The sequence below is a fragment of the Serinus canaria genome, chromosome 5 (assembly GCF_022539315.1).
Source record: "Serinus canaria isolate serCan28SL12 chromosome 5, serCan2020, whole genome shotgun sequence".
Taxonomy (NCBI): Eukaryota; Metazoa; Chordata; class Aves; order Passeriformes; family Fringillidae; genus Serinus; species Serinus canaria.
The window spans coordinates 55,853,833-55,880,130 of NC_066319.1; the positions used below are offsets into that span (position 1 = coordinate 55,853,833).

At 42.5% G+C, this 26,298-nt stretch overlaps 1 protein-coding gene across 1 annotated transcript in view; it reads left to right on the forward strand.

Moving 5' to 3' along the window:
- Positions 1–26,298, forward strand: part of KCNH5 (potassium voltage-gated channel subfamily H member 5) — a 149,774-nt gene that overhangs the window by 108,184 nt on the left and 15,292 nt on the right. Inside the window, exons 9-10 of the mRNA XM_050975248.1 lie at positions 3,392–3,644; positions 14,067–14,263. Coding sequence (XP_050831205.1) covers positions 3,392–3,644; positions 14,067–14,263 — 450 coding nt within the window. The remainder of the gene's footprint in view (positions 1–3,391; positions 3,645–14,066; positions 14,264–26,298) is intronic.

Below are 26,298 nucleotides of genomic sequence, written 5' to 3' on the forward strand. Positions count from 1 at the left end.
AAGGGGTCATTTTCATGAATATTCATCTCAATTTGAAGAGCATGCATAAACATGTAGCTGAATGTTGCAATTGTCTCTCTTTGCTCTCTTTTCCCCCTACATGTATCTACCTTTATCTACAGCAGTCAACAATACCTTGCTAAATTTTCTAGTATTAAATATTTGTTTTACTTGTCATCTGTTTCATTCTCTGTTCTCAATGCCTATGTAGCAGGCAAGAAAAATCAAATTAGGTATATTTGTTCCTGGCTAACTCTTAGATCATTACTCATTCACTGCTGGTGTTGATAACTGATATCTCCATATATCTCTGTACAGTGATTTGTCATTAGGAGAATCACTTCATCATGACATCAGAAAATTCCTGAATTATGCTTTCTAAGACTGGCTTTTCTCTGTGCAATGAATTTTTTTTTGTGTCTTCATATTAGAGTGTGTAATGATAGATATGCTGCTCATGGCTATAAAAAGAATAATTCTTAGTTCACTTTTAATACTCTGTATTTGTGAGGAAATGATATCTTGCTTTGCATCCAAGTGGCTTTTATTCTTGAGGGACACAATTATTTTACAGTCCAAACAAGCAAAGGGTCTTGGAACATCTCAGAATCTTACAGGAACAACCTCTGCATCAGTTTAACCAATTTTTTTTTGCAGTTTGGAAGCTCAAAAGCTGAAGTTTGGTAATCAGTCATGTATGAACACAGACATTTTTCTTAAGAGCAATGTTTGAGAATTCCTAGCTCGTGGCCTTGTTAAGTCAAAAGCACTTAAATTTCTGAAAGTATTAAAGGGACATAAAAAACTTATAACCATGATTCAGGCCCAAGAGTAGATAAAAATGTTCAAATTCATCAATCATGGTAGAAAAGAAAGCAGAATTTTTCATTAAGTTACTACTGAGATGAAGAAAGATGACATGTTTCTGTTTTATTGTAATAAAGACAAACTTTCTGTTTGATCCACAAGTAAGGCTGAGGTGAAACAATCACTCTCAAAAGTAATTTTTTTTTTTTACTGAGAAGCTAAGGTGTGCCCATATTTCTACTGGTAAATGCAATGACTCAGGTAAATAGACTTCTGTAAAATTGACATTTGCCCCTGCTAAATTATGGAAATGTGATACAGAACATGGTCTACAGTGACTCAGACAAGATACTATTACTAATGCAAATGATGGCTTATAGAGAATATGCCTTGTCAAATGTGTTTATTACTATTTTTTATGATAAAACATACTTATGCAGAGGATTTTAATGTGTTCTGTACAGCATTTTGTTACAGAAAAATACCATTAACTCAAATTGGCTTACTCTGTGTTAACTAAAACAAAATCTAATGATCTGGTAGCTCTGGGAAGTTGGTTGTAAGTGAGAAAAGCTCATGCAGGGGGAAGTTTCCAAAGACAGCCTGTGCTTCATAGTGTTAGGAAGAAAATACATCTCCTATCTCTCTTGTTTTTTCAAAATTGAGAGGTGACCTGATCATATTCTACGAACACCTGCCTGTGGAAGAGATTTATGAGTATTGCAGGTCTTTTATCTGAACAAGATCATAGATTCTCTGGCTGTTGGCTGAAAATTAAAAAAAAAAAAAAAGAGTTCAGAAACAACATGTTTTGAAAGAGTGTAGCTGTCCATTGGAACAAATACCCTGTAGCATTTGCAAACTTCCAGGCTCTAATTTTACCAGGTATTCTGGGATTGATGGGAATATTTGGAGTGGAAGAGGTTAGTGCAGATGGGTACAGTAGCCCCTGCTCACCACACACTGTCATAGTACAGGGAATGGGAGAATAACTTCTGTTTCACCTTTCTGCATTCATTATGTCTTTGATCCCAAAGGCACTTTGATCTATCTGAATAAGAAAAGGACCTATTATTATTATTAAAATAGAAGTTATTTATTCTTTTCACATTCTGTGCTTTAAGAGCTTTAGTAATGCTCTGCAGTAATTTGTTTTATACCTCTCCTGCATTAAACAGAAATTAAAATCATGGCTTGAGTTCATTAACATGACCATTTACCTCAAAGCTTTGTCAGGGTTACCAGAGTCTCCCTCTGCTATTATTCCATGATAGTCAACTAATTAACCCAGTGTCCCTGTCTCCTGCACTGTCTGCAGAGCAAGCTGCCAGATTAATTCCATATGATGGGAAATTAATCAGTACTATTGATCTGCAGTCTTCTTGATATGAGACTTCCAGGGTGCTCTTAGTCTCATGCTTTTTTCTATCACTTCAACTAGAAAAACATTAAGAGGCTTTATATGTTTCTTAGTGCAATTAGCTACTGTGCATTTTGGGGCTGGGAGAATGTTAGTGTGTTTAGGAGGGTGTGCAGATATTAAACACATTTACAAAGCCAACAAAACCCACAGGTTTTCACTTTCTTTCTTCAGGTGTATTTGTGTTACTGTTTCAATAGGGAAAGCTATTTAAGGTAAGAAACTAGTTGAAGGTCTTATTTAATTGATCTACACTGAAGATGTCTTCATAGTGGACAGTTCTTCACTAACCTTTACTTTACATTTCATGAGGTTTCAATATACTTCCTTTTTCCTCCAATCTCTTTGGATTTTCTAGTCTAGTAGGCCCTCCTGAGCAGGTAATTCCTTGTATAACTCACTGAAACTGAGCCCTGGGTGTGTTTGGACATGTGTTGGTAAGTGGTCACTACATCAAAACTTCTGAAAGTTGGATTTTCTGAGTGTGAGCAAAATGTGGATGGTCTGTCTTTGCATGTCCTCGAGCTCCTTCAGCTCTGTGTGTCTATACTGTGCTCCTGCAGGGATTGAGCATAGCAGCAGGCAGATAGTCTGGGCACCAGGTCTGGAGAGACACCCACAGACAGGACAGAGCATTTCCACCTCTGGAAATGAGTGTGAGGTTCTGGAAATGAGTGTGAGAGCAATGAGGAGTGAGCAGAGCGTAACAGATCCGTCCTGTCTTCCACATCACCCCTGCAGATGAAGTGAAAGCAGTAGATGGGTGGGAAAAGACTCCCCCAAATCAGGATAAACCTCCCACCACAAGCTGTAGGAAAGATTGGATGGATGGATGGATGGATGGATGGATGGATGGATGGATGGATGGATGGATGGATGGATGGATGGATGGATGGATGGATGCATGGATGCATGGATGGATGGATGGATGGATGGATGGATGGATGGATGGATGGATGGATGGATGGATGGATGCATGGATGGATGCATGGATGGATGCATGGACGGAGGCATGGATGCATGGATGGATGCATGGATGCATGGATGGATTTCAAGATCCCCCCAGGTGCATCTTCAGACCCACCCATCCGGTTTATTTCAAACAGCGATGGCCTTGGTTTCACATGCCCAGCTGCTTATTTTCCCATCTTTTCTTTCACCCAGGTCCTGTCAATCTGCCCCAAGGACATGAGAGCAGACATCTGTGTGCACCTGAACAGGAAGGTGTTCAACGAGCACCCCGCCTTCCGGCTGGCCAGCGACGGCTGCCTGCGAGCCCTGGCTGTGGAGTTCCAGACCATCCATTGTGCCCCAGGGGACCTCATCTACCACGCTGGGGAAAGCGTTGATGCTCTCTGCTTTGTGGTCTCAGGATCCTTGGAAGTCATCCAGGACGACGAGGTGGTGGCTATTTTAGGTACTGTGATCTCTGCTGGAATGCTTGTGCTCTGTGTGTGTTTTCCTTTGCTGAGGTTTGAATGTTGACGAGTTTGCTCAACATTGGCTGGGACTATGGGAAGGTAGTTGTCATAGATGGAGATGCTGTGCCTCCAGAGATCCTTCTCTAGAAGCAAATCCTTCATGTTTTGTGTCATTGAGAGTGCTCTTTCTGCCCAGTATGGCTCACTGGTCACAGCTACAGTGTCTCTGAGCAGAAGAGAATGGCATCTGTGTGCTTGACATGTTTTAAACTGAGGAAATGCACATTGTTTTATCTTAATCCCTCAGGAGGATTTCCACAGTAACCTTCACGCTGGGATTTTCATTTTTCTGTGTTCTAGCCCAAAATAACACCTGCAAACAGTCTCTGCAAAGAGGCACAATTTTTGCTTGTAGTGAGCTGGCTTTACAGAAAATAGAGTCTGATCTGACTTTGCAAAGGGATGGGGTTACACCATGTATCAAACCACAGTCATGAGGAGTCTGAGTTATGGGGGAATTCAGATAAATCACCCTGTCACTCCACTGTGCTGTCTGGTTTTGGGAAAGAGCCCAGTGCAGACCCTCCTTAGCTTGTATAGGACTGGGAAAGGTGTGCCATGTGGTGGGACTGAGTGGTCAGAACCAGTGTGGAGGCAGGAATCCTCCTCAGAGGCAGAACTATATGGAAGGAAAACTGGTGGATCTGCAGAAAAAACCACCCAGAGCCTGTCTTGCCTGTTTCAGATAGGCCCATTTATTGTAGAACTCATATCCTCTTGGATATTTGCCTTCTCTTAAGGTAGAGCTGTCACCCCTGAGGGCAAATCCAGTGGGTTCCTGGTTCTAGGGCAGCTGTCAGACCCCACTGAAGCTCTGTGCTGCTTTTTCCCTCTAAGGGTGGCTCCAGAGGGCTCCTGACATGTTTCCCTAAAAATGTGTGTGTGGCTGGGGCTGAGGTGGGATTGGGAAGAGTGTGGATGGGGCTGCATGGGAACAGCTCTCCCAGGGCATCACTTGGATTTTCCCAGTTGGATTAGGAGCTCAGGACAACTCACATCCATGCTCTTTGGAAAAACTTGCTGCACCATTCTGTATTCTAGTATACACTCAGTTTTAAAAAAGAGATTTACTGTAAGAATGAATCTGTTTCCATATTCAGACACGAAGTCATTATGATGAAAGCTCCTAAATCAAGAATTTCCATAGAAAATTATTCCTTGTATTCCAGTTCACTGGACCATTTCATTTTTATGATTAATCTCAGTGATGATATCTTATATTTGTTTACAGTTATTTAAAAACAAAAGGCTTAAGAAGAAGTAGCAGTATTGAAACAAATAAATGGTTTTTACAATGAAAACAATAAGTATGTAATTTACTGAACTAAGAGCTATCACTCTTGGCTTACATGCGAAATTTGATTGCAGTTATTAATGAATATTGTGTGTTTGGAATGATAAGACAGTAAGAACTTTTTGTTTCTACCTTTTAGATGTACTAAATCTAGTATCTATGTTAATTCCCATTTGACCAGAGAGAATTTTAACCATATCTGGTTAAATTAATTACCTTTAATTACCAAAAGTGCCTTTAATTCTTTCATGACTCAGAGCTGTGTTCATCATATACTACAGGGATTGGTAGAATGTGTAAATGTAACTTAAAGCAAGATAAACTGCTTCCTCTAGTCCTAGAACACACTGAAGAGTTTTTTCATGCTCTGACAGGTTATTTAGCAGAATAGTGAACTGAGTAATTATGGGATATTTTGTCCTGAAAATTCAGTTGTGGAAGAAAATCTCTCCCAGATGTAGTTGCAAAGCTGCCATTTCTAGTGGCAGCTGTGGCACCTGAAACAGCAACTGCAGACCAGACAGTGAAAAACATAATTTTTATTGATCTGTTCTGCCTTGAGAAGTTCAAGCACAAGGAACATGAATCTGCCTAAGGGGGAGACCAGGTTTAAAAAAATTACTAATGGGAAAACCTCAATACCTGCTTTGAATGCTCCAGGCATCTGCTGCCACACTGGTTTTCCCAGGAAAAGTCAACTAGTGGATTGTGCTGCCAGTGTGTCCATCTTCTCTACCTCCCAGCAGTGACCTAGAGTAGAGGGAAGGCAATAAGTATCCTTTGGAAACTTGTCCTCATTAATTTCCTCTATGAGGGCAGGAATGAGCAGGACATTCTGTCTGCAGCCTCTGCTCCTTGCAGAGGAAATAGCAGTGCAATGTGATTTAATACAGAAGTGTGTTATTGGCCTTAGCTAAGGAAAGAGAGAGGGAGAAGGGGTGTTTTGTTTTTTTTTTCAACCATGCTCACCTACAGGTGGGTGGTCTGACATATTTTTAAATGTGGAATATCCAAGAGAAGTGAGTCAGGTAGGGACACTCAAACAGGTTAAGAACCATCATGTCCCATTCTGACATTCGTGCTTCCATTCGGAGTGCAGGGCTTCATCCTCCCTCAGGTCCTGGCATGAATCACTCCATGGATTTTGCTGCTTCTTCCCTTTGTCCATCTTCCCTTATCGTGTTCCCTTGCCTCCAGCCAGGGTGAGTTGGCACATCCAGCCTCCCTGCCTGCAGAAACAGTGTCCTCAGGAGACTTGGCATCCTGTCCAGGTGCTTTTCTTTTTTTCCACCTTCATGGAACAGCCATCCTTTCTTTCAGCAGCTTTCTTCCTGCCTCAACAGTGCCAGCTTTGGTGTTCCCTGTGCTTGAAATCAGGTGGAGCCTGGTGATTGACAAGGCAGCTTGCTGCACTGTGACATTTGGTTCCCCCCAGCTTGATTTTGTTCTCATTTGTGGATAATTAAATGCCCAGCCACTGCATTACAGAAACACTAAGAGTAAGAGAATGACTCCAGTTGCAGACCTGCAGTTTTTAGGACTCAGTAAAGGAGATATCCAGGTGCCCCATTATGTTCCCCTCATTAGTTACCTCCCCTTCTTGGGGGCAGTGTCCCACCTTTTGCAGGTCCTGGCTGTAGCAGGGAGCTCTCCATGTGCAGGGCTGGGGTGCTGCTACACTGGGGAAAAGGAGACGTGGACATTTTAACATAACTCATCTGCAGCTTCCAGGAGAATGGAGAAGGGCAAACAGTCTTGTCTCTAATTATCCAAACTTTCCCAGCAAGCGAGGTGACCCTGAGAAGGCACATCAGTAATTTTCCACCGTCTCAAGCAGGAGTAAACAATTTAACTGCCAGTGCTCTGCACAGGGAGGTGTTACCAGCAAAGGACCAGGGATTTGGAGTCCCCAGGCTAATGAAAAGAGGCATCAGCTACCAGAGGGCATCTCATAATTCACCCTGCTGCAATTAACCTGAATTTCCTCCTCATGAGGAGTTACACATCGGTGGCAGTGCCAGCCAAGTGCTCTGAAAGTTGCTTTCCAGCTCCTGCTAATTGCACAGCTGGCTGTTTATGTTGTGCAGTAACTTAAACTGGGCATATTGATTAACAAGGTTTAAAGTTGTTTTTTCAGCAGAAAAATAATGGTCTGCTGCGTTCAGATGTTGATTGTTGGAACTGATCAAAAATATTGCTCAAGCTGCATAGCGATAAAAATATATTGAGCACTGGAATCCTGGTGGGGGTTGCTGCTGAGTGAACTCAGTATGATAGTCAAATCAACATGAATATAAATGTAATAGTTCATGTTTCAGCCACACTTAGGGTCCTGATCCCATAGTATTCAGTTATTTCCCTTTATGTAGTACATGTTAATTTGCATGTTCTGCATATAATTCCAGAGTAATCCATTGTTAATTGTTATTAGACAAACCAGACGTTATTAAAGGTCTGCTTCTTAATTGTTTCCAAATTTTTTATCTGGGAAGGGGATATGATGCAGTATCAGAGGAGTAAAGCAAGTTTCTTGAGTTTGGTATGGTGGGTGAAAATTGGGATGCGTCTTTTACTGCTGTTAATGCTACTTGTGTTTGCAGGTCAAAAGACTGATAAAAGATCTCCCACCAAATCACACAGAGGAAAGTTCTTTAGAGGAAGAGCAAGTAGCATCTCCCAATTGAGTGAGCAGAAATCCCAGGAGCTCCATAGCTCTCATCCATGGGCATTAGCAAGATGATATTTGATGTCCATGCATTTGAATTTCCATGCCTGGGCAGCCAGGCATGTGCTTTGTGCAGGACAAGACTGACTGTGCATGTGGTGCACTTTGTGACAGGAAAACCTGCTAGTCCAGTTCCATCTCACAGTATTAGTGGCTAATTGCCTGATTTTAATTTGTTTAGTTGCAGCTTGGGTTTCTTCTCAAGTGAAATGAGGGTGGCAGAATTGGCCCCTGTGTCAAATCAGCTCTTGTTAATTTATACTGAACTTTTGTGTTGTTTTCCATGTGAAGTCGACCAAGGCAGACTAATTGTGAACATTTCCCCAGGTTAGTAGCATGCACCTGGTAGCAATTTACAGAGCAGGCTGTGTCCTATTTCATCTATAGGAAAAGTCCCCTGTGTTCCAATGAGTTAAAGCTCTAAATTAACTAAGAGGAAAATGATTCATAGAGGAAAGGGTTGGGGTTTTTTTCAGCTAGCAGAACTGAAATAATTAATGTGATTTAGGCTGGATTTTAAGGGCTGAATCTGAAAGTATTTTGCAAAATACTTGAAGGGTTACTGGTCTGAAACTAGTGTGATTTGCTGATCTGCACTGTGCAGTTCTCCTTAAGTGCCTTGGAATCAGTCAGATCTTGCAGCTTTAAGTTGACATCTACTGATGCTTGTTCAAAAGTGTCATTTGTTCTTGCTGACAAACCTGAAGTTTTCATATTGTTTTGTAAATTTAATATATTTTTTGTGTCTTGGCATGATGGTTAATTATGATAAGAAACATCATTCTTAATTTAGTGTCAGCTAGTGTGTTACAGATTTGATCCACAGCCTCCAGAGTCAAAAAGATTCCTTTCTCTGAATTGATATGTTTTTGAATTAGACCTGTATGCTTCACTGCCAAAACTCGAAAGTATTGCCAGCACAAGAATAGGAAAATTATTTTAAAGTTGTGTGCTACAGTTATTTTAAATCAGACTAACAGTTTGAGGCAATCTGATTTGCCCTATGAGTTTTCAAGGTGGTAGGATTGGTCATGCTTTCAGATTTATTTCCTCACTCAGGAAGGATAGAAACCTATTTCTACATAAAATCAAAATGGAAATAACCTGTCTCTAGGGGCTGGGGCTTCTAGAAGGATGTGAGGCAGTGATGATACTTGCACAAAATCTTTCTGGACTTTGGGCCCTGCTTGCAGCAGTCCTGAATGCTGGAAGAAAGGTAATTCCTTTGTGTTTCCAGGCACAGATGGGGAAGGTTGCACAGTGTTAAATAATGCAAAGTACCTTTGCCAGCATGGACCAGGGTTTTGGCCCAGTCTCTTGTCATTGCTGCTTTACTGACTGTTTGACAATGCCTCAGAGGCTGGAAATGCTGTTTTCTCCTGTCATTCTGCCCTTTCACGTGCAGCCCCATAGAGCTGGGTTTATGTGCAGCTCAGTGATCAGCTCTGGTCTGATTTTCAAGGAAGTTCTGGCCTTTCTGGATGCCCCAGAAGAACTTGAGGCTAGAACAATCACAGGGGCAAGAAGACCTCTCTCACAGTTTAGAATAATCTCTGCACATCTTGAGCTGTAATGTCTCAGATGAGAAGTGCACATGATGGATTTGGAACATTGCATCACCTTCTCCAGATACTCTCTTTAGGCAGAAACCACCATTTCAGCTAAGCCAAATGTCTTGGGGTGACTTTATGGTCTGGTATCCCCTTTTTTTTCCCAAATTTGTCTCCAACCAGGACACCCAGAAATTCAGCCAGCCCAGCAGCCTGTCTCCAAAAGTGGTCAAGAGCAGATGTGCAGGAGAAAGTAGGAAGGTGAAGTAAGGAAACTGTGATGCTTCCCCAGGATGTTTCCAACCCTTCACTGGACTGTATTTCATCCAGAAGGAAATCTTTTGTATTTAGTAGCCACAGATGGATTTTATTCCATGAGTATATTGCATCATTTTGTAAACCTGTGCTACCAGTCCCAGTGTGCCATGGTAAGGAGGTGCAGAACTGCTCACTGACCCATCTCAGAGCTGCTCTGGATGAAAGGAGCTGATTCACTCCCTGTTCATTGGGTTTCCACATCAGTTTGGGACATGTCTGTCCTGCAGCAGGAGGTTTCACTGCAGATACACCGAAATAGGAATTTTTATCAGTGTAGACACCAATATATGTAATTATGACCTCCACTTGTGTGCATGCTGTCATCACTTCATGGTATATGGCACTTGAGCTGATTGGATGAACTTTTCCTCTCTGTGGTACAGTTTTACTGATCTTCAAACAACGTCAACCTTTGCTTTTCATGAGCAGTGTAAGATTTGAGTGCATCCTGATGGAAAGCCAACATCATTCATCACGTCTGGCTCGTGCTAGCATGACTGATGAGGCTTTGGAGATATTTCCAAATGGTTAAAGGGTAGCTGGTTTATTACCTAAGACTGCACCAAAAAAAACCCACCAAAAACCTCCTTAAGAAGAATTGGTCCCCTTTATGTGTTTTTATCCAGTGCTATTTCCCACAAAGAATTTATTCTTTAACTGCCTGCCTAGACTTTCTTCCAAAGGATTCATCAAGCTCTTATTTCTGCTAGGATATTTATTAGCTCAGTTTCTGTCCCCATCTGAAGGAGGATAAATTTTGTCTCTGCATAAATACACATGTGGATTCTGAGATGTTGTTTAAACAGAGTGTTTCTGAGTGTTTCATTCCATCTGCAAGCTCCTGGGGGGTTCCATAAAGCCCTTAAGAATTTTTCAATCTGAAAGGTCCAGGCATGAACTCCTGTCTGGCAAATTGGCACATCAGTCCATGGTGTAAGGCTGCAGAGAGCACCTGTCCCCCCAAATCTGTTTGGCAAGGTCATCAGAATATAGAAGATAGAGCAGTACATAGAAATATCCTGACCTGTTATAAAGCTGCATACCATATGATTGCCCCTAAATCTGTTTATGTGAATATGCATTAATGTATATGTATATTTTATGTACAGGCACACATACATATTATTTAGAATGATAGCAGTGTAGCTATTTCAGCAAAAATTATGCCTGCCACCAACACCCTTCACATGTCCTTTTGTTGAAAAATCTGAATTTTTATGATCTTAGTGGTCTTTTCCAACCCAGTGATTCCATAATTCTGTAGATGTGGCATATAGGGGCATGTTTTAGTGTGGATTTGGCATTGCTGGGTTAAGGGTTAGACTTGATGATCTTAGAGGTCTTTTCCAACCCAAAGGATTTTATGATTCTGTGATGTGTGAAATGTATGCAAGTATTTGCATTGTACTCTAATTTACAGCATTCCTTCTTCCAGCCATGCTTGGGGCACTGGGAGCAGGAGCAGTTTGCCTCCATTCAGGAGGTGCTCAGGACTCAGGACAGGGCAGATTTGGGAGGGAATGTCCTAAGGCCTCAATAAATCTCCAGAGAATCTTTGGATATTGTGCAGGCTGTATCAGCACTTCTGCATTCCCAGCTCAGCCCCTGCAGCACTTCCCCTGGAGCTCTGAACATCGCCTGCAAGTGAAAAATTCTTGTCTGTGTCTCTGGGTGGCTGTGTCAGACCTAGCCAGTTAAATTTGCTGTTTGCAACCCTGAAAATTTCATTTTAATTTAGTTGGAATGTGTAAAATTGCCCTCACAATCATGGAAAGGGTTGAGACACCTTCCACTAGAACAAGTTGCTCAAAGCCCCATCCAGCCTGGCCCTGAGCATTTCAGGGATGGGGCACCCACAGCTTCCCTGAACATCCTGTTCAATGCCTCACCACCCATTGAGTAAAGAATCCTTTCCTAACTTCTGATCTTGTCCTGAGTGAGAAATTACCTCTCTGCACAGTGAACTCCAGTTAATAGGTATAAAGTATAGTGCATTAATCTCTGTATTTATGAATAAAGAGGCGTTGTTTAGGAGAATCTGGTAGGTTTTGTTTTCATTCTGTACATTCCTTAGCACATTTATAACCAGCAGACAAACTCAGAAGTATTTGTGGGAAATGTCAAATCCAAGATCCCTTAAAGGCTTCCAAGATTTTGTACTTTCTGAGGAGAATAAACGATAATGTAAGACGAGTTTAGAGTTTCACCCTTCAAATCCAGTGAGTGATGGCTCATGGAAGAGTGAATAAATTCAGTTCATTGTGTCCCAGCCCTTAAGTCCCAACCAGTGCAGTCCCACATTCCTGCCACACTGAAGGACACCAAGATCTTCTCAAACTTAAAAATATCATTTCATTTATCCATGGTCTATATACAGATTCTGTAACACACTGTTGTCCTGAGTTTTGGGGTGAGCATCCACTGCTTTCAACCTCTTGGTTAAATTAACTACATATTAGCCTAAATTTGAAAAGAGAGCAAGTGGTTTGCTCACATTTCAGTGGTAAAACCACTGTCTTTTAACTGCACTCTGCACTGAAAGCAGGACTCAGCTCTGTCCTATGTCCACCTCAGAGAGCAAATCCATTAAGCAATTTTCTGCATTTCAGAGATGGACTGTTTTCTATAAATTATGTAACTCTGTTGAGCAAGTCTGTAAACTGGGTTTTGAACTCTAAGTAGAGACAAGGACAATTAACTGCAAAAGGTAATTTCAAACCAGTATATTGTATAAATTATAATGTTACTAGAAAATTCTCTGTATTAAGGAAAACGTTTTAAAGCACCTTGTTTTATAAATTATACCAGCTGTGTTATGTATTGTAGTTAAATTTAATTACATAAAAATATGTAGAATCAAAAGCAGCTCAATGAGATGCAGTTATAACCTTTCTAAAGGATAATTCTGTTATAGAGACATTTTTTGGAAAATAAAAACAGAGAAGGGAAGATAAAGACTTGCACATTTTATTTCACTCTGCCTGAGAAATGTTAGATATGTTTTACTGGATGCAATACCAAAAGCAGAAATGGAAATAGAGAAATAGAACCTCTGACCCCTAAAAGTAATAAGGTTGGATAGATTACCCCTCTGGTCTGTGTTTCCACAACAGAGTGGAGCAAAATGTTAAAAGTTCTTACAAGAGGAAATACTAAAATCCATTATCTTTTTTATGCCAAAACTGTAACATCCCTAACCTTCACCAAGGGGCTGCTCGAGGTGCCTGAAATCAATAGCCACTGGCTGACTGATCTGAGTTCCCTTTTAATAACTGCTAAAATACAGAGCTGGGATATCTCTGGGGGTCTGAAACAAAAAATACCCTTTGTACCATGGTTTCTGCTTCAGGATTTGAGGTGTCAGCCACAAACTACACACCAAGGTCCTGGCCAAACCCAGGCAGCAAGAGGCAGCTTTGGAATGTCTCTGTTGCCTCTTCTCATAACAACCAGAAGGTCCAAACCTGAAAGCATATCACCAACCTCCAACCATGCTGGGCTTTTGGTTGGGTCAGAAGTGTGATTTTGAATCTGGTGTCCTCATCCTCTTCTCCTGCTTGGGTGTCTAGTGCAGGTATTAGGGGGGTGTGGATTCCTTGCAGAGGAAAGAAAACTGGGCTAAGTCAGAGAACTCCCAGTCCCTGGAGCTCTTCTGTCCATGGCCCTGGACTACAGCTAGTCCCAAGTCCTCAATCAGCTGTTCTGCTACACTGCAGAAGTAGCCTGAGGTGTAATTTTCCCCTCTGGTTGAGGGTATTTATACAAGTAGGTGTCTGAGGTGTCAAACCCTCTCTTACTCAGCAAACACTGAAATGCAGACTTAAGTTTAAGCCTCTACTTAAATGAATGAATTTGGGTTTAGAACTATACTTTTGGATGTGTTTAAGATTTAGAGGTGGTTATTTAAAAGTTAAAAGTCTCAGTGAGGCTTTTGGTGGGTTTTTCAGAAGGAGTATTGCCACTGACACTGAATTAAAAATGTTAAAACATCCTTTGAAATGTGGTCCTTGGGCCCTGGAAGCTGGCTCCTGCCCCTCACTGTAGAACCATGAGGATGAAAGAACCTAGATGTCAGAAGGTTTGTGTAAGACCAGAACTCCTAAATCACTTGGGAACAGACACCTGAAATATTCAATCACCTGAACATTAGTTAAGGGCTCATTATATTTGGTAGCCTTTGAAAAATCCATTACTTGAATCCTCAGCTATACGGAGACCTTTACAATCTGGCTCTTATGCTTTGTGACACTTCACAGAGCAATCTATAAATACCTTAAAAACCTGGGGCTACTGCTAAGGATGCTCAAGTACCTCAGCTAATTTCAAAACTTTTACCCTTGTTAGTTTTCATGGTTGGGAGCTTGCGTTGGGATAATTGGGAGCATAAGACAGGTTGGGAAAAAATCCTCTGTGTGCTGAGAAACTCTGCCTAAGAATTACCTTGTAACAAATTTGCCCTGCTGTTTTTCAGGTAAAGGTGATGTGTTTGGTGATATCTTCTGGAAGGAAACCAGCCTGGCCCATGCCTGTGCCAACGTTCGGGCTCTGACCTACTGCGATTTGCATATAATTAAGCGAGAAGCCTTGCTGAAAGTGCTGGACTTTTACACTGCTTTTGCCAACTCCTTCTCAAGGAACCTCACGCTCACCTGCAATCTGAGGAAGAGGGTAAGCTCCTTATTTTCCCCTTCCTCTCACCAGGTGCTTGCAGTGTTTAACAACCCCCCATTTCCTCCTGATGTTTTCAGGTCATCGCAGATTGAGTGGCCTTTTGATAAATGCTCTTGTCGCTGTTGGTAATGATGGCTCAATAAAAGTTACCTGTAGATTTGCAGCTCTGGAGAGCAGTCTTAGCAGGATAACATATGGATTGCATTTCTTTTCCTTTTCTTCATAGTTGCTGGTTTTCATTTTGTTGGGTTTTTTCCACCCCGTCGCATAAATGTATAAAGTTATATTTTATAGAATCCAGATTCTGGATTTCTCAAAGTTCAAGTCTCTGAGATACAGTTCAGAGGACAAGCTGATAGATCTCCATGTTATAGACCAACTAAGAGAAATTTGTTGATATTAAATAAATAGAATACACTCATCAAAGGTACTGTATTAATACCTGCTTCTTACAGTTGCATAGTCTAGAATTTTAATATGGCGAAGTTAACAAAGCTGGGTAGTGATTTTACATTCACAGCTCACTTCTTAAACCCTCCTGCTCATTTTATAATCAATCAGCAATGCTCACTACCCATTAGTCCTTTCAAAGAACACTCCATCTGAAAATTAATTAGCTATAAAGACGTATCTTGAAAACAGGCGAAGGGATCCTTTAATTCACATTGCGGCTGCAAAATTTCATCTTTATGATTTTTTTTTTTACGATTGATGAGGGTTATATAAATTTCATTTGCATAGAGAAATCTCATAACAATGATTTATGGATTGCTGAGCATTAGCTGTGATCCTCTAGCTGCTGAAACACGTTTTTGTGCAGCTGTACCTTGGGCATCTCACCTGATAATGTACCAAGGCTACCTCAGTATTTCACAAGACCATTTCAGCCTCTGCAGTAAGAGGACTTCAACACAACTACAATTTTACTTTCTTTAATCTCATTTCTCTCTAGCCACTGGAGCTGCTTTCAGAGGAGGTTTCATTCTGTGCATCACTTGTGCTCATCAATACCCCAAGTGTGGCACAAAATACCCATGGCAAGAAGCAGATGCAATAGGATTACAGTGCCCCTCTGTCTATGCTGGAGCCTGAAAGAGCTGAGATAATCAGGTTTGGTTCCAGCTTGTCAGCTTACCTCTGACTCGAGGTTATTAGCTCCACTTCAGACCTGAAGGAGGGCTTTGGGGCTTGGAAGCTGGTTCATGATTTCTAGCTTATCACTTCTCTGTTGATAAGAAATGCTCCAAGCCTTGACTTCATCATTCCCCCCCTTGCCAGCTCACCAGCTACAGCCCTGCAATGACAACTCTGCTCAGGCATTGCTGATGGTGATTTCATGGGACAAGATAATGCCACATATATTGTACCAAAATGTATTCTTTCCTTCTTAAAACTGTGAACCTGTCACTCCAGCTTGCTTCCTGAGAAAAACATGGACATGTCTATTCCTGACAGGGCAGTGTGCTGGAGTTCAGCTCTGCAGTCCAGGGATGCATAGGGGGAGTAGCCTCCTGGCTGAGTTGTCACAGATTTTTTTCCGATTTTCTCTCTTTCTTCTCAGAATTTCTTCCTCATTTTTTTTAAGGAAAATTGGTTTCCCTTCAGGGCCCTGGCATGGTGAATCACCCAGGTGGAAAAACTCGTGGAACTCAAGTTGCCAGTAGAGATACCTGCTGTTTAGCTCAGTGTCAGGTGCATGGACTTTGACTTGGGGACAGTGACTCCCAGTGAGAAGGAACAGCATTCCTAAAGAAACATTGGATTTTGTAGGAGAGGAAATGCTGTTTGGGGGAATGTGTGGGCAGTATGTGAGAGTGGATGGAGAGTCAAAGAAGGGTTGTGTCAATGTGGAACACGGAGAGTGGAGTTCATTTCATTAAAAATTGGGTGATGATGTCCAGGGTAGTCACCAATCACCTCCATGGTCCATGAAGGAGGAACCAGTTTGTGTTCCCAGTCTGGGATGGGAAAACCATTCCCTCTTGATTTCACAGAGTCCATGATCACTAACTTTTAAATACATCATGTCCCTCAGCTGAACTCCACCCCTCTCCTGCAGTTCCAGTCAATAACAGTTTGGGAAGCAGCCTGGCATTGCAGTCAGATGTGCTGAGCCAGAGCCTGCTTTGCAGAAATTCTGTGTTTTGTTCCTGGGCACAAAATAGATCATGCTACATTCAACACCAGGGACACAATCCAAGTCCTGTTACATAAAGATATTCAGGGGATTGTTTCAAACCTCCTATCTGCTGGAAGAATATGTGATTCCCTGTTGGGAATCACAGAAGCATTTGGCAGTGAGTTCACCCCTGAGGAAAATCGTTGCCATCCAGGACAGTTCCATCAGGTGAACAGAAAGCAATTGTTTAGGCACTGAGGCTGGGCTGACAGCTGCACTGAGCTGCAGCAGCTTGTGATGGAGTCATGTAGCCTAAATGGAAAGAAAATCATTGTCTCCTTTAATTGATTTCTATAGAATTATATACTTAGCACTTTTTCTACATAGTCATCACTCATAAGGTTTGACATTTAATTATAACTTAAATAAACTCCTTGGGGGTTTGTGCCTGAGAAAATGGCTGTTCTCACTGTCAAAAATACACAGGCAGAAGTGTTCTTGCACAAGGTCTGCTCTTTGAAACCCATATCCATGGATTTGGGTGCACACACCATGTGTTTGTGCTGCCCTGTCCCTCAGCCAGGACTTTGATGCAGTCCACATACTGCAAAACATTTGGACGTTCAAAAGGCTAATAAATTAATAATAGCACTGAGCACAAAAGGTTATTTCCACATGACAGGGAAGCTAAAGTCTTGTTGAAGTGGGAAAATAATTTTTTCTCACTCCCAAATAGCATTTAGAGCCTGGCATGTTGAATGACCTCCTTAAGGCATCTGCTCAGCAAAAGTATTGCAGCATATCATGTTTCATGGTCTGATATCTTTACAGCATGTCTGACATCACTAATGCACAATCCAAGGCAGTACCAGGACTTTGAACCTCTTTTTTTTTTTTTCCATTTAAGGAAAATAATTATTCTGAAAATATATTCTTTAAAATCACAATGAGATTACATAGCTGCCTCTGAGGATTGAGTAATAAAGCAGGGTTTGGGATGAGTCTTCAAAGAGTTAATTACTGCCTTCTGATGCTGAAAGCAAATATTAATAATATCTAATTCATTAAGTGCCTCTCAAGATTTCGCACAGCTGGAGGGAGCCCTTTCTGAAAATTTGAGCCATGGAGTCTGAGGAGGGGAGTCATGACTGATTTTTAGGAGGCTCTGTGGCATCCAAACATCAAAGGGAAGCGAGCACCCAGGGTGGAAATCTGGGGTTGAAAGGAACAACAGAAGTCAGGGGGTCTGCAAATAGTTGCAAAGGTTCATTAGTAAATTATACACTTGGCATGGGAGTTTATATGAGTTAGTCCCTGCTCTCCTTGTGCAAGCACACAGCAGTGGATTTTGGATAAAGGAGTGGGGTGAAAGGGAGCAGAGAAAGAGAGAGATGAATGAAAACAAACAAGCAAAAGAAGGGTGAGGAAGAGAGACCTCCAGTTGTTCCAGCTGGGTGTCCTGGGCCCTGGGGTGCACACGTGCCCAGGCTTTGTGGGGGTACCTGTTTGTAAATAGGTTTTCCCATCCTGGAGATAAGTTTCTCATTTTCTAACTAATTTTCTAAATTTTTAATCATGCACAGTCAGTTCTTCCAGACCTTCTTGGCATTGGGTTGGAAGGCTTCATGGGTCTTGGGTAGTCATGATCCCCTGCTACTGTCCATGCCCACATCTCACCTTCATTCCTGCACCCCTGCTGTGCTGTGTTGTTTTTATTTCCAGGAACCAGAACAAGGATGTTTGTCCTGGAAAAGTGCTGCCCTACGTACCTCCATGTGGCCCCTGCTCCAGCCACATTCTGGATCTTTTTTTTTTCCTTTTTCTCATCATTGCTTCTATTTGCTAATGTACCACCTCTGCTGAACTGTGAGCCCAGCACAGCCTGTGCAAGTGTGGGGGAAAATCCAGGTGAAACCTTGTCCTTCCTAAATTCACAGCTAAATTTCTTCTGTGCTTCCATACAGCAAAGACTTCAGGCACAGCTTTTAAGGCACACAGTCACATCCTGCTGCTTTCTGCCGTGGCCAGAATGAGCTGTGTTAAAGGAATGAGTCAGGGGCAGCCGGGGAAGAGGACAATTGTTCCTGTCTGACCCCTGGTGCGTCTGCTCCTGGAAGGTGTGCTGAGAGTGAGCCAGGAGATGTGAGGAGAGATGAGTGCCTTTAAGGCTCTGAAATCCCTTTTAGGGAGCTCAGGTTTTTTTCCCTGTGATGCTCTTAAAGCCAGGGACAACACTGTGAGCTGCTGATGTTATCTAATACCTCCAGCACACAGAATCTCGGGGGCTTTTTAGCGGCTGAGGCCATCAGACTGTGTTAACACACACGTCCTATTTTCCTTTTTTCCTTCAGATTAGAATAATTTCTTTTTAAATTGCTTTCCTCTTCTTGCTTGAGGTTTTAATGCATCACATATGGTTTCTTGACTGAATCACTCATCAGTTCTGTGTCACATGCCTTTTAGAAAGCTTTATTTTAAGTTGAATTCTGCATTCACGTGTCCTAAAAGTGAAGGTTGTCCCAAGGTTCATTCACCATCCCTATTTTCATTTTCCAGACCCTCCTAATGGTGTGCTGTATTAGTGACAGTCCTGATGCAGAATGGCAGAGGCAGAGAACATTGTTCAGCTATCAGCCCTTGCCTCTGAGGGTCACTTGTGTTCTGGTGACCCCAAGGACTTCCACACATATTGTGCTCTGAATTGAGCTACTCACAATTGCAGGAGCTGAGTTCAGAGCTGTTAGCACTTCACCAGCTGGTGCTTACACAGTCCCCACCAGTCCTGGGGAGTGACTTGCTTACATGGAAAGGGGTCAGAGCATTTTCCTTGTCTCAGGCCTTTTATCTCCCTCTCTGGTTTTAAGTTGTCTGGGTTGTTTTTCTTTTATATGAACGTATTATCCCCAAAAATTGCATCCTATTGCTATAGTTTGTCTTTAGTAACTGTTTAGTGTGATTACCAAGCAAGTAAGTCACACCCTCAAAAGTCAATTTGGTTTTGTTTTGTTCACATCATAGGTGACTTTGCAACTGCCATTATGCTTGGAAAGTCTTTCACTTTGGAACATTTTTGAAGATTTTTATTGTTTAGCTTTATTGCATTCACTGCTCTCTCCAGATATGTTAATACCCAATTGCAATATTTCCTAAAGGATTGTTCCACTGATTTATATCCAGCACCACCTCTGATGGTCTCTACACTTGTGTGTCAAATGGGCTTGGGTGGGAAGAGCCCACTCCAAGCCTTCAAATAAAGTGACCTTGTCCAAATTGTTGATTGGTGGTCTTGGGCTGGAAATTTCTGGAGAAACTTCTCAGGGATCTGAGCAATCCAAACCCATGTGAGGAATTTATCAGTACAGATAGTGCAGCAATTCCTTGTGTATTTGTAGCTGTGTGGTTACAGACAGCCCAGCAAAGGCCATCCTCCACCTTCTGCCACTGAGAGCCCCAAGGATACTTCCAAGTGAGAATTACAGATCTGAGGCCAGAGTTATTTCTGCAGCTCTTCCTTCCCATCTCCTGCTCCCCTGAGCAATTCCTTGTGTCTTTGTCCCTCTTCAGGGACATGGGGATTTGAGTTGAAGGCATTCAAAGCAAGGAAGTGAGTCCTTGGAGGACTGTGTGTGACTTTTCTAGGTAGAAGAGCAGCATAAAAATTGAAAGGGAGAACTGCAGCAGCTTCAAGTTCAGCCCCTGCCAGACAGCCTGGGGCAGCTGGAGCTGAGTGAGTGCTGCAGGAGCTGCTGTGGGTTTGCTGTCTCACTTCTGTAGTTGTGACAGAGCTGGACTCTTTTCCCTGAGCCTCACTCCTTTCCCTCTCCTTTCTGACACTGCTTCATCTCCTGTACACTCTTCTCTTCTTCAGGTCATCTCTTCTGGGTTCTCTTCAGGTCATTCTGACCGTGGGAAATGAGGTGCAGTGAATCCTCTCTGAATCCCCTCCCTGGAGGAGCAGAGGGAGCACAGAGGTTTTCTCTTACTTGGCTGTGCAGAACTTGGTGCTAAGTGTGAAACTCTTGAATGCATCCAGGGCAGCAAAGCTGGTGAAAGGGCTGGAAGGAGTGTGGGGAGCAGCTGAGCATTTTGGGCTCTCTAGTGTGGAGAAAAGGAGGTTGAGGGGTGACCTCATTTCCTCCTGCAGCTGCTTGAGGAGGGGAAGGGCAGAGAGAGAACTGCTGATCTCTTGTCCCTGGGGTCCAGTGGCAGGATGTGTGGGGATGGTTCAGAGCTGCTCCAGGAAAGGTTTACTGGAAATTAGGAAGCATTTATTTACTGGGAGGATGGTCAAACACTGGAATGGGCTTCCTAGAGAGATGGTCAATACCCTCAGCCCATCAGTGTTTAAGAGACATTTGCACATTGCCCTTAAGATCATGCTGTAACTGTGGATCAGCCCTGAAATGGTCAGGCAATTGAATTAGATGATCTTTGTAGACTCCTGTCTCCTCTCCTCCCCCTCTCCCTCTCCCTTTCCTCTCCTCTCCTTTCAATACTCACCTCAAAACCAGGGCACTGAATATCCCATGGGATCTTTGGGAGGTTTGGGGTGCTATGAATTCACATCACAATCTGGATTAGCACATTTTGCCTTCAGACTGCAGGCAGATGCAGAGATCAGCCAGTGCACTATCATCTTTAGTAGTGTTTCAGAGCCACATAAATCCCCCAGGATACCAGCAGGCCAATATTCTATTCTGGATAAATCTCTGAGTTAAATACCTTCCTCAGACGTCCTGACCATGCTTCTGCAGGAGCAAGAGACAAATCACCAGCTCTGTTAAAAGCAGGACTGAACCCAATTCTGATAATCCCTTGGCATTACAGAGGTAGACTTATTATTTTCCTGTATGTGGAACTTGCCTCTGTAAATCTAAATCAAAAGGTCGTTTTATGTTGTTTTTCTGCTGGTCTTTATTGAGAAATGCAAGGCAATTTAGCATACTTCTCATTCAAGGATCTTGGAACAGCATTGTCTGGCTGCAGAAAAAAGAATCCTGTGTGCTGGTGTGATGCTTTCTGCACTCAGAGACTCAGCAGCTGATGCTAAAGGCCCTCAGCTGATGTACCCCAGTGAAAGGTGTGAGCATCCCCTCCTCAGGGTGATTTGTTTGTGTGTGGAAAGATCATTAAACAGGAATGTCAGAGATGGGCAGGTCCATAGGGAGACAAAAATGTGACTGGCTGTGTTAGAGTGAAGATCCAGATTGATGATTATTTGCTATTGTGCTTTTTGAATTAATGCTATTTTCTTGTTTAGAAAGCTCTCATAATTAAGGTATTCTCCTTGGTTGACACAGAAAGCATTCTGCAGGCTGTCTGCTAATACCAGTTCAAGGCAGCATTGCTTGCACAGGACATGACTGCTAATAAAAAAAAATCAAAGGTTTGCTATTTTTAATCTTTTAAATATTAAAAAATAAACATTTTGTTTACCTCCCCTCATCAATTAAAATTGATGCTTTTAATCTCTTCCCACTGCAAAGGAAGGGGAGGGAATGTGCATGGTGCAATGGGAGGGAACATTGCCATTTCATTGTTGATTTCCAGTTAAGGAAGTTTTTACCATCAGGCAGGATTTGTACAGAAAGTGAGGACAGAGGTGTGTTGTGTTACCTCACACCCCTCCAAACAATTATTCCAGAGCAATGGATTTCTTCTTACAGGGGCTGCTGAGTCTAATTTCTGTGTAGATCTATGATTTTTTTTCAACCTGATAACTTCAAGAAAACTGGGAGATGTTAAAAAACTGAGATGATTTATTCTGTCATTGCTTCCTGGAGCTGAACACCAGACATTTTAGCAACAGCAAAATATGACTTGGAGGTATAAAATGAGCTTCTGCCCCAGACTTCTCATTCCCTAAACCTTACTTCTGCCAGATTGGGAATGCAGGTAGAAATGCACCCAAAGCCATGGCTGGGGAAAGAGAACCTCTGCCTGTTCATTGGGATCATATCAGTGGATCCCCATGGGCTTCACAAGGCACAGGCAGAGCTTGAGCTTTCATCCAAGTGGGAATTGCCTGGCTCTGCCCAAAATGGGATCCATTTTGACCCATCTAGAAATGATCAGTAACAATTTGACAGCAGTTTTGCAATGGAGACAACACTGATTTTTATTTATTAGGTTTTTGCCTTGGCTTGAACAAAAAGGCTCCTCAGATAAATAAATAAATAAATAAATAAATAAATAAATAAATAAATAAATAAATAGCTTCTCAAATGTCAAATAAAACTCCTTGTGTAAGGCCTTTCTTTTCTGTGCAAGTATAAATCCATTAATCTATTATTTTTTTCAGCTCACACTACACAGATGCAATAATACCCAAATCTGCTAGTTCAACACACAATAATCATTGCAGTCCTGCAAATCCCAGATTTACCTTGCTTTCAGTGGTATTTTGGGGCTGCTTTCTACAGTGAATGTAGGAAAGTATTAAACTGTAAACAAAGTGCAAGAGGAACTTTATGGGAAAGTTTGCATAAATCCCACTAGTTTTAGTTAAAAATAAAACCCAGCCTGTCACTTCCAACTTGATGATGGCTGATTGACTGTGCCTTTTTTAATTGTCTGCCAGTGGCTGTGATTAGCAAGCTGGCTCAGTTTAGGTCCCATGCAAAGAAACTCTGGAGGAATAAATTCAGCAGATGCTTAAATATATTCCAGAGGTGGGCATAGCTGTCAGGAGGGACAGAGACATTCTAGGAAGCACCTGAAATAAGCTGAGTCCCTTATTATTGCACTTCTGAGCAACTTACTGAAAGCTAAAAATACTCTGTGCTTTTAGGAAGGAATATAAATGATTCATTTATTTTCCCCGCATATTTTTATTTCTCAGAGCTTACAGCCCTAGCTCTTAATTTGTTTCCCTTCCTGAAGATAGCAAAACCATAATATAGTTTTTAGTTGTAGGTTACTGTTAAAAAAGGAGCACAGTGTGAGCAGTTATAAAAGCCTCTGATTCTCTCAACTCCTTAATTAAACTGTCAGTGATCTTTTGATATTTTGAACTTTGGGACCTCCCCTCTGACTTCTCGGTGAATATCAGATTTTTTATTAGTACTCCACAAAGCTGTCTCAGCTGCCAAAAAGGTTCTATATACTGTTTCCTATATTAAATTTCCATCAGTCACTGTACCTGCAGAGCAGGGGGACTTTACCTCTCCATGCTCTCTGAGTACATATCCCTTTGGAAGCAGTCCATTGTCCTCTTTTTTATTATGAACAGCACTCCTGTTACCTCAGGAACAGGCTCTGGCTTCTTCTGAGAGCCTAAAACACTTCACACTCCCTTAAAAATGTGAAAATGGGGACCTAAGCAACCAGCTGATGACAGCAGCAAAGAGCAGCCATTTCTAATCAGGATATTTCTAACTGATCAGAAGAAATGAAGCCTTTTTATTATGATTAAATTTGCTTTTCCATTCATGCCCACTGCTTCCCTCTCAGTGCACAGACACCCACTTTTCCTTGTCCATGTCCCTGACCTTAACAGAGCATCCTGTCATCTCCATAATTAATTTCTCTGCCTAACCTCACTATTTTCACCAATTCTGCCTTCCTTGACTCTGTGCCACTGTAGTGAATTTCCATCTCCCTAATTTGTCTGAGGTAAATCCATTTTTAAATGGGACAGCTGTTGGTCAGAGAGCAGCTCAGTTATGAATGACCATCCTTCTCCCAGGCTGTATTGGCCATCCTGCCAAGGAAGGCCACACTAGAAATGTAAATGGATGAACTGAATCATGCATGTTTTTCATGTGTGGATAATTGTCCCTCTTGCCATGTAGTGAAGGACTCAGCCAACAACCTCAAGATGTTCTACAAAACTCCATGAATAATAATTTACAAGCTCAGTGCAGCCAGGCATTAATGTCCCAAACAGATGCCTGGCTGAGCCTGATGAACCATCAGCTGTAACTTAAAGCATTTGTTAGAAATTTTGTAGTATGTATCCCATGAAGAGCTTCCTGCCAGACCAGTTGGGCTCAAATTCAGACCAACATTTCAGGCAGCTGCTAATGGGGATGGTCAGGAATCTGCTTGGACAGAGACTGGGCTTGCAAAACACCCACAGCCTTCTTTAGCCTTCTTGAGGACAAGATGCTCTGGCCCCATGGATCAGCCCTGCCCCATGGTGGAACACAGAATTACAAAATCACAGAATAGTTTGGGTCAGTTTGGCTTTAAAGATCATTTCCACACCCCTGCCATGGGCAGGGACACCTTCCACTACAGCAGGTTGCTCTGAGTCCCATCCAGGGAGGCCTTGAACACTTCCAGGGGTGGAACATCCACGGCTTCTCTGGGCAACCTGTGCCAATCTTCTTCCCAGGGAAGATTCCTTCCTTAAATTAAATCTAAACCTGCCCTCTGGCCATATAAAGCCACTTCCCCGTGTCCTATTACTGCATGCCCTCATCAAAAGTCCTTCTCTAGTTCTCTTGTAGCCTCTTTGGATGCTGGAAGGGACTCTCAGGTCTGTCTCCCTGGAGCCTTGTCCAAGCTGAGCAAGCCCAGCTCTCTCTGCCTGTCATCACAGGTGAGGTGCTGCAGCCCTCTGAGCACCTTCATGGTCTAAACATCCAACACAGTTGCACATTTGTCTCCCAGCATCTAAGAAGAGTGGCAAACCTCACTGAGGAGAGTCAGCCTCCTGGACAAGGCTTTCCTGGGAGAAGGTAACAGAAGAACTGCTGTCTTGTGTGGGAGGATTGGGGTTAGCTGGATTTTTTGGACCTCAGGAAAAAAAAAAATCAAAGACAAAATGAGGGAGATGCTTTAGCCAAAGTTTTTGAGCTCAGAGGGAGCTCTGGGAGGCAAACACAGCATCTGAGACGGAAAATAACAGAGGTAGAGATCTGTACTTTTGGTAGTGTCTTTTTACATCCCTGCAGCAGTGTTTATCTTGCACCAGCTGGTGTTTCATTAATTGTGTGTGCACAGGGAGTGGTAGAAAGCAATACAAACTGTGTGTACACAGGGTGAAGCATGGCCAAAAATAGGGAAATACAGAATCGTCAATATTATTGATTGCAAAGACCTGTTACTTGTGCAGGTACAGGGTTTTCTTCTAGCCCTAGACAGGAAGAGGAGATTGACTCCAGTTTTACATGAAGTAATTTCTGATCAGTTTTAAAGCCAGGTTTTCCAGAGCATACAATACTGAGGATTACAAACTAATTTGTTTAGGTCTGGAGCAATGAGATAAGCGAAGGCTGCAAAACCAGCAGGCTCAGCCCCTATGGAGCATCCTGTGTCAGTGCCTGAGTACATGGATGGGAACAAAAACCTTGCTGGTGAGCTTTACAGAGATCCACAGCTGGCAAAGAGGCAATGGCTGCCATACAGATAGCAGAGAAGATCATGAAGAAGCACATGAGAAAAATGGAAGGAGCTTTCCCAGAGAGTAGATGAAGTGTGGAGACCCAATAGAATGCTACCCACAAGCAGGATATGGTCAGATTGTTAAAATCCTTCACAGCACAGCCTCAGCTCATTGCCATGAAAGCCCAGGGATTGATTTAATGCAGTGTGCAAGTGGGAAGGAAATGGCTCTTCACCACACCATCTGTTCATGCCATCCCCATAACCCCACCAGCTAACTCTCCTGCGCTGCCTCTTCCTCCTGTGGGTGCCCTTCAGAAATAAATGTAAGGCTCTGCAGAGTTCCCACTTGCCAAGTGCCTCAGTGACATTTCCTGAGCTGGGAAAACCTGCAGTGCTCCCTTTGGGGGCAGGGAGAGCACTTCATCCTGGGCTGTGTGTCACAGAGGCAGCCCTGTGGTGCTGTCCAGGAGTGCCCTGCCACAACTGTCATCAGCAGCTCCATCTATGCACAAGTGGCTTCAGGGAGCAGCACTCTGAATTTTCACATGGCTGATGCTGTGTTTCTGTGCTGTGGTAGAGA